The sequence below is a fragment of the Salmo salar genome, chromosome 04, assembly GCF_965601325.2.
Source record: "Salmo salar chromosome 04, fSalSal1, whole genome shotgun sequence".
Classification (NCBI taxonomy): Eukaryota; Metazoa; Chordata; class Actinopteri; order Salmoniformes; family Salmonidae; genus Salmo; species Salmo salar.
In genome coordinates, this window is record NC_138294.1 from 56,038,118 (window position 1) to 56,046,644 (window position 8,527).

The 8,527-nt window shown below is 38.4% G+C and overlaps 1 protein-coding gene across 2 annotated transcripts; it reads right to left on the reverse strand.

Annotated features, from left to right (window-relative positions):
* Positions 1-4,851: 4,851 nt before the first annotated feature.
* On the reverse strand, positions 4,852-7,977 carry LOC106603350 (large ribosomal subunit protein mL48). 2 transcript variants are annotated; one of them, XM_014196913.3, is made up of 8 exons: positions 7,895-7,977; positions 7,226-7,278; positions 7,057-7,088; positions 6,807-6,895; positions 6,529-6,698; positions 6,225-6,327; positions 6,027-6,116; positions 4,852-5,897 (listed from the first exon to the last, which is right to left on the reverse strand). In XM_014196913.3, exons 1-8 carry the CDS (start codon positions 7,913-7,915, stop codon positions 5,823-5,825), a joined length of 633 nt encoding a protein of 210 aa, XP_014052388.3. In that variant the 5' UTR covers positions 7,916-7,977; the 3' UTR covers positions 4,852-5,822. The 2 variants fall into 2 exon arrangements, with proteins under 2 accessions (XP_014052388.3, XP_014052387.3); XM_014196912.3 differs by lacking the exon at positions 7,895-7,977 and adding an exon at positions 7,425-7,719.
* Between the last annotated feature and the right edge of the window lie 550 nt (positions 7,978-8,527).

The following is an 8,527-nucleotide window of genomic DNA, read 5'->3' on the forward strand; positions in this document are numbered from 1 at the left end:
CTATGGAACCCTGACCTGTTCACCGGATGTGCTATCTTGTCCCGGACCTGCTGTATCTGGTCTCTCTCTCTCTCATCACCTGCTGTCTCGACCTCTGAATGCTCGGCTATGTAAAGCCAAATGACATTTACTCCTGAGGTGCTGACCTGTTGCACCCTCTACAACCACTGTGATCATTATTTGACCCTGCTGGTCATATATGAAAGTTTGAACATCTTGAAGAATGATCTGGACTCAATAGCCATGTACTGTTATAATCTCCACCAGGCACAGCCAGAAGAGGAATGGCCACCCCTCAGAGCCTGGTTCCTCTCTAGGTTTCTTACTAGGTTCCTGCCTTTCTATGGAGTTTTTCCTAGCCACAGTGCTTCTACATCTGCATTGCTTGCTGTTTGGGGTTTTAGGCTGGGTTTCTGTATGAGCACTTTGTGACATCTGCTGATGTAAAAGGGCTTTATAAATACATTTGATTGATGGAATTAACATACAGCATTGACACACACACACTTACCCCACCAGCTATGTGTGACGTTTTAAATGTATGCAGTTCTGTCCTTGAGCTGTTCTTGTCTATTACTGTTCTGTATTATGTCATGTTTTATGTTTTGTGGGGACCCCTGGAAGAGTAGCTGCTGCAATCGCCACAGCTAATGGCGATCCTAATAAAATACAACAAATAAAAATACAAAAATTCGAATTGGCTGACATCACTAAAGTTTACAGCCCTGGACAATAATTGTGTACTCACTTGATAACAATAATACTTTCCTCATTGCAATGTGTTGTTGTAGCCTAGGTAGAATGTTTTTGACTAAAAACATAGGCCTAATCAATAGTGGAGCTTTGACAGGTAAATATTTATAACCCTAATATTTAGCTAATGAGTGGCCGAATATCTTGCTAATATTTAGCTACTTCGGCTACACAACTCTTTTCTCTCTCTTCCATCTATTCCCGTGTGCAATAGGTTATATGACGCAAGGCTCTTTGCTATTCCTCTTCTCGTGAAATCACAGGAAAAGCTAAAGGCTACAAAATCTAATGGAGATGTATTTTTTATACTAGGCCTTTATACTAGGCTTTTCCTGGAGAGAAGCAGGTTTGCTCTTGTTAATTGCTGAATGTAAAATAGGCCTAGTGAGATGTACATGGCAGAGGCTCAATCAAGCTAGTCGTCTTGACTTATTTCTTATGTAATTCTTGTTGGCACCAAAAGTTTAAAAAGTGTTGACGGGATAGAATGCGGTCAGACCATCAGATAATTGGCATATACATTACTCTCACTGAATTTTCACGTGGGCAGGATATTGGAAATTTAATCAAAGCCTATTGGATGATAACTTGTTTTAACTAGGACCAAGGAATTTATAACTGAATGTTTCCGACAAAACATAGTTACAGCAAATCCCTTTATGGGACACTGTATGGGACACTTTTAAATGTGCCTTTAGAGGCCAAGCAATTCAATACTCACCTCTAAAACAAAAGCCATTTAGGTCAAACGAGTCCATACTAACAAAGGAAATAAAAGGTCTAACAGAACAGATGGAAAGCAATAACAACTATACCATAGAGACTCAGAATAAGTTAGAGGAAAAACAAAAATAACTGGAGGAACTTATTCAAGAAAGAGTGTAATATATTATAAAAGATAAGCAAACTGGATGGAACATGGGGGAAAATGCATAAAATTATTTTTTAAATCTTCGACATAGAAATGCTACCTAAAAGATGATTCACCAAATTATATTTTGAAAGAGGAAGCAAAGTACTTTTATCATACGTTTTCGTTTCAGTTTCCTCCATCTCCTCTAACCGAAGCTAATTGTATGGATTTTCTTTCTATTAATAATATAAAATGAACAGCCGTACAGAAAGACTCGTGTGAAGGCGAAATTACAGAGGAGGAACTTCTTTATGCAATTAAAGCCTTTAAGTCTGGGAAAACTCCAGGGCTGGATGACTAGTTGAGGTAAACCAAAACTTTTTTGATATACTAATAGGACCGTTATTAGCTTGTTTTAACCACTCCTATGTAAACGGTAGATTATCAGACACTCAACAAGAAGGTCTGATTTAATTATTACTGAAACAGGATACAAGTGAGAAATATGAAGATCCAGTCCATAAAAAAATTGGAGGCCCCTTAAACTTTAGTGTAGTTATTCAAAAAACATTCTAGCAAAATGTATAGTGCATAGAATTAAAAAAGGTGTTGTCAGACATTATTCATTCTAATCAGACATGTTTTTTACATGGACGATACATTGGAGATAATATAAGGTAAGTACTGGAAACAATAGAACACAATTAAAAATCTGGGGAAACAAGCCTGCTATTCATAGCCGTCTTTGAAAAGGCTTATGATAAAGTATGACTGGAGTTTATATACAGTTGAAATCGGAAGTTTACATACACTTAGGTTGGAGTCATTAAAACTTGTTTATCAACCACTCCACACATTTCTTGTGAACAAACTATAGTTTTGGCAATTCGGTTAGGACATCTACTTTGTACCTGACACAAGTCATTTTTCCAAAAATAGTTTACAGACAGATTATTTCACTTGTAATTCACTGTATCACAATTCCAGTGAGTCAGAAGTTTACATACACTAAGTTGACTGTGCCTTTAATCAGCTTGAAAAATTCCAGAAAATGATGTCATGGCTTTAGAAGCTTCTATTAGGCTAATTGACATCATTTGAGTCAATTGGAAGTGTACCTGTGGATGTATTTCAAGGCCTACCTTCAAACTCAGTGCCTCTTTGCTTGACATCATGGGAAAATCAAAATAAATCAGCCAAGACCTCAGAAAAATTATTGTAGACCTCCACAAGTCTGGTTCATCCTTGGGAGCAATTTCCAAACGCTTGGAGGTACCACGTTCATCTGTACAAACAATAGTATGCAAGTATAAACACCATGGGACCACGCAGCCGTCATACCGCTCAGGAAGGAGAGGCATTCTGTCTCCTAGAGATTAACGTAATTTGGTGCGAAAAATGCAAATCAATCCCAGAACAACAGCAAAGGACCTTGTAAAGATGCTGGAGGAAACAGATACAAAAGTATCTATATCCACAGTAAAACGAGTCCTATATCGACATAACCTGAAAGGCCGCTCAGCAAGGAAGAAGCCACTGCGCCAAAACCGCCATAAAAAAGCCAGACTACGCTTCACAACTGCACATGGGGACAAAGATCGTACTTTTTGGAGAAATACCCTCTGGTCTGATGAAACAAAAATAGAACTGTTTGGCCATAATGACCATCATTATGCTTGGAGGAAAAAGGGGGAGGCTTGCAAGCCGAAGAACACCATCCCAACCGTGAAGCACGGTGGTGGCAGCATCATGTTGTGGGGTGCTTTGCTGCAGGAGGGACTGGTGCACTTCACAAAATAGATGGCATCACGAGGAAAGAAAATTATGTTGTTGAAGCAAGATCTCAAGACATCAGTCAGGAAGTCGCAAATGGGTCTTCCAAATGGACAATAACCCCAAGCATACTTCCAAAGTTGTGGCAAAATGGCTTAAGGACAACAAAGTCAAGGTATTGGAGTGGCCATCACAAAGAACCGACCTCCACCCTATAGAACATTAGTGGGCAGAACTGAAAAAGTGTGTGCGAGCAAGGAGGCTTACAAACCTGACTCAGTTACACCAGCTCTGTCAGGAGGAATGGGCCAAAATTCACCCAATTTATTGTGGGAAGCTTGTGGAAGGCTACCTGAAACGTTTGACCCAAGTTAAACAATTTAAAGGCAATGCTACCAAATACTAATTGAGTGTATGTAAACTTCTGACCCACTGGGAATGTGATGAAAGAAAAAAAAGCTGAAATAAATCATTCTATGATTATTCTGACATTTCACATTCTTAAAATAAATTGGTGATTGTAACTGACCTAAGACAGGGAATTTTTACTAGGATTAAATGTCAGGAATTGTGAAAAACGGAGTTTAAATGTATTTGGCTAAGGTGTATGTAAACTTTCGACTTCAACTGTATAAATGCCTGGAACATTTCAATTTTTGGAGAATCTATTATAAAATGGGTTAAAATCATGTATAGTACTGTAAACCTTGGTGTAAATAATGTCTATTTCTCAAAATGTTTTAAACTGTCAAGAGGAGTAAAACAAGCTTGTCCACTATCGTCATGTCTATTTATTATGGCCATCAAAAGGTTAGCTATTAAAATCAGATCTAACAATAATATCAAGGGGTTAGAAATACAGGGCTTAAAAACAAAGGTGTCATTGTATGCGGATGATTCATGTTTTCTTTTAAATCCACAACTTGGATCCCTCCACAGCCTCATAAAGGATCTCGATAATTTCTCTAACCTCTCTGGATTACAACCAAATTATGATAAGTGTACTATATTATGTATTGGATCACAAAAAAATACAACTTTTACATTACTGTGTGGTTTACCAATAAAATGGTCTGAAGGTGATGTGGATATACTCAGTATACATATCCTGAAATAACTAAATTATCTCACTCCAATACATTTTTATATAAAGTTAGCAAAAGTAGATAAGATCTTGCTACCATGGAAAGGTAAATAAATACCTGTATATTTGTGACAAAATCACCCTGACTAACTCTTTAGTCATATCCCAGTTTACTTATTTGCTTATGGTCTTGCCTACACCTAGCGAACAGTTTTTTTAATTACATGAGAAAAAAATATTCCATTTTATTTGGAATGGCAAGCCAGACATAATTAAACAGGCCTATTTATATAATGAATATGAATTCAGAGGGCAGAAATGATTAAATATTAAAGGCTTAAATCCAAACTGGTTCTCTAGCAAATAAGTAAAAATGTCTCACCATGTGTTCAAGAATGGCCTTTTTCCCTTTATTCAGATTACAACCTCTCACTTTCAGTTATTTGAAAAGGAAATCATCTCCCAAATATCGCTATTTTTTAAAACAAGCCATAAAGTTGGTTGCAATTTCAATTTAATCGACCAGAAAAGAGAGAACAAATAAAACAAATATTTCATATAAAAAAAAAGGTATAATCTTGGTAAATTATATCATAAATAGGATTGGTGGAGTTATGTCACACATGCAGCTAACAAAAACATATGGAAATGTCTGCTCTATCCAAAATTACAACCAACTAAGTATAGCATTACCGCAAGGAACGTGTCTGTCAGCCCTGCATTAAAGATCACAATTGGTTAAAGAAAATTGTATACCATAAAAATGTATACCAGTTCCATTTAAGGACCAAAACATTGACAGCTGTGCCATATAGATTGTAAAATAGTTGGGAAGACGTACCGATTCCATGGCACATGGTTTATGAACTGATACGCAAAATGAGGCTGGATTCAAAACTTAGAATTTTCAATTTAAATTATTATACAAAATTCTTGCAACCAATAGAATGTTATTTATGTGGGGGATACAACCTTCCCAGCTCTGCAGATTTTGCTGCGAAGAGACAGAATCATGGATGCCTGATGAAGACCTAAGGGTCGACACGTTGTTATAATAAAATCACCTGGGAGCATGAGCAGCAGTGTGCGGTGTTTTTATTTTTCATGAATTAACCTACAACTCCAGCATCTGCAAAAAGCACCTGGATGTGCGTATGCTCTTCAGCTTTTGTACAATGTCCTACATTCACCCACAATTCATTTACAATATGTACACGTCATGATTACAAAAAACAACACTATTGTAAGGAAAAAAATACACATAGGCATCCACTGCTTCAAATGTGACAAAGTAGAGGTCAAAAAAAGTATGATGACAGTTGAGGTTAAAGGGTGGGGTGGACAGTGTTTTTCCTCTCACTAGGTCATCTGTGCCATCAGTCCCTCTAGCTCTGGACGTGCCTTGAAACGGGCTTGGTAATCTGCCTCTGTGTGCTGGGGAAACAGACAAGCACTGAACAATTACTAACAAATGACAAAAAAAGTGTACATACTGTAGATATATGATCCTTGTGCAAAAGAAAAGTCATGCAGAGGTCAAGAACATAGATGTCATATGCTCACCGGCTTTACAGAGAGTTGAATCCCCTCTGGCTGATTCTTTAACAGGACCTCCATAAAGGTGGGGCATAATGTGGCGTTTAGTTGGCTGAGCTGTAAACAAACACTTATCAATGCTCCCTCTAGAGTGAAAAGCTGTTTGAAAGTGCAACTGCCAAAAGTTCAGAGAACAAATTATTATCACTAAAAACGCTCTATTACCTGAACAATTCGCTCATGGGTCTTGAGGATGGCATCTACATACATCTTGGTCCCTTGCTCTGGCATGACCATGACTTCCGTGCTCTTAGTGGGCAATGCATAGCTGAGAGGAGAATAGTGTTAGTTCATCCCTTTAAGGTTAGTTAGTTAACCAATTGGATGATGTAATCCCATGCTACGAAAGACGGCCAAATGTGTGCCTCCTATTGAAGCATTATGAACTTTGCAACAGAGACATGGATATTTGGGCCATCAAATCTTTGAGTGAGGCCAGTAACACGCTGTCTTAAAGTCTACCTCTCACCTCTCAGCCACTTTGACACCTAGGCGGTTGCAGAGATTGTGGATGTACTGGGAGTAGTGCTCCACTAGGATCATGTCATACCCAGACACTTTCACGTTCAGAGTCCCGTACTCTGCATCTGTCGCAGTTTTGATCTGCTTCATCTGCTGTCTCTCTTTCTTTTTCTTTGGCTGAAGGCACAATAAATGTTCTATAAGCAAGTAGATATGCTAACAGTGTAAGCTGGTGGCTTCAGTATTAGAAAGTATAATTAAGTGATCTACTAAGGATAGTCTTACCGCTTCTTTGGGTAACAGGTGCTTATATTTGCCAATCCCATGAGTAGGCATGGTCCTATATTGTCGCTCATTGGAAAATACCAGACTCCCTGTAGAAAACAGTTATCCAGCCAAACAGATGGCTTACATACACTTAGGAAATTATATAAGTGGCAATATAACTTTCAGGATATAGTCACTTCCTAAGACTTTCCTAGAAAGTCTAAATTGATACACAACAGTAACTATTGTTATTGGTGGGAGGACTTACCCTGAATCAGATGTTGCACTGATACTGATGCCCTTAAAATAAACATCAGAAACATTAGAGACCTTGAAATGTCGCTAGCTAACACCCCATCGAATGAAACCTGATGTGGTAATTATTGTGTCCTGTAACAACCAGCAATTGGCTGCCTATATGCTTTTAACTAATTTACCGGAATAACAATCCTGCTTGGTCCAACACACGTGAATGAAATGCGAAGGAAGCCTGTAACGGGATAGAAGACAAACAAACAATCTATCATATACAAGTGTTTTGATATGCTGACATGATTGACCTTCCTTCTTGCTAGCCAGTTTGCTACATCAACAATAAAAATGTGACAAACACCATTTATGAGTAGAAGACACTACCTTGCGAATGACAGGATTCATTGCTTCAAATTTAAGATTAAGTAATCACGTCACAACAAATCTCGAAATTATATTAGATTCACAATTTTGCTGAAGCTAGTTGTTGCACATGTACACAAGAGGTTCTGAGAAAAATGCTTCCGGTTGGTCCATCTGACTAAAATGTGGTATGGAACAAGGACAATATTTTATTTCCGCTTTCAAATGTGTTTGCTTTTCGCTTGCAGTTGCTTCTTCTATGTTTTCTTAAATTGTATTTAATATATGCATCAAAGAGAAACCTAGCCGAGTATCAGGGTATTGGATACAGCCAAACAAGTGTATAATATGTAATTATTGCTCACAGCACAATGTCATAGAATTACAAAGAAAGACGGCATTGCGTTCAAAGTCCGATGCTGGCCCTGGAAACGTGGCATCCTCGTCAAGCAACCTGCATCAACTCCCCTTTCATCTGACATATACATTACCATGCAAAACGTCGTTCCCATAACAATTTACATGGAATTTCATGAAAAATGCAAATTCCACCAATCGTTCACTTCAGGACGTGAGAACAAAATCAAAACATTTAAGACACTGATCCCCATTATGAAATAGCTACTATATTATTGACGGATATATATTGGAAAGTTAATGTGGCCGGGTCACGAAATGGGTGCGTTCGTAAATTCACTCTGGCTATCTACTCCAATTTCAGAGCACTGTCGTCTGAGTGTGCCAGAGCGCAGAATAACTGAGGAATTTACGAACGCATAACACCCGTTGAATATGACCGGTGTCAGTAAACGTAATTAAATTGTTGGCAGCAGCACAGTTACAGTCAACAACGCTCTAAAACACATGACAACAGCCTAACCAGCTCTGCTAGTAGGGCGAGTAAAATGGTCAGAGTGAGGTGTTCTCTCATTTGTGTCTGGAAGTAGCTAGCCAACTTTAGCCAATAGTTTGGGTGCTTGACTGTCGTTGGTAGGTCAAAACACTCGGATTAACCCTACTCCTCTGCCAGAGCGCGTGATGGCCCCGAGAGCAAAACGCTCTGAATTTATGAACTACACAATCTGACAATGCATTGAATTTACGAACGCCAAGAGCGCAGTCTG

Excerpts from the sequence above, each read along its gene's own strand:
- LOC106603350 (XM_014196913.3), bottom strand. The coding sequence starts at position 7,915 with ATGGGAACGACGTTTTGCATG. Across the intron at positions 6,896-7,056 it reads AGTGCAACATCTGATTCAGG|GGAGTCTGGTATTTTCCAAT; the intron begins GTAAGTCCTCCC and ends TGTTTTCTACAG. Across the intron at positions 5,898-6,026 it reads TTCAACTCTCTGTAAAGCCG|CACACAGAGGCAGATTACCA; the intron begins GTGAGCATATGA and ends CTGTTTCCCCAG.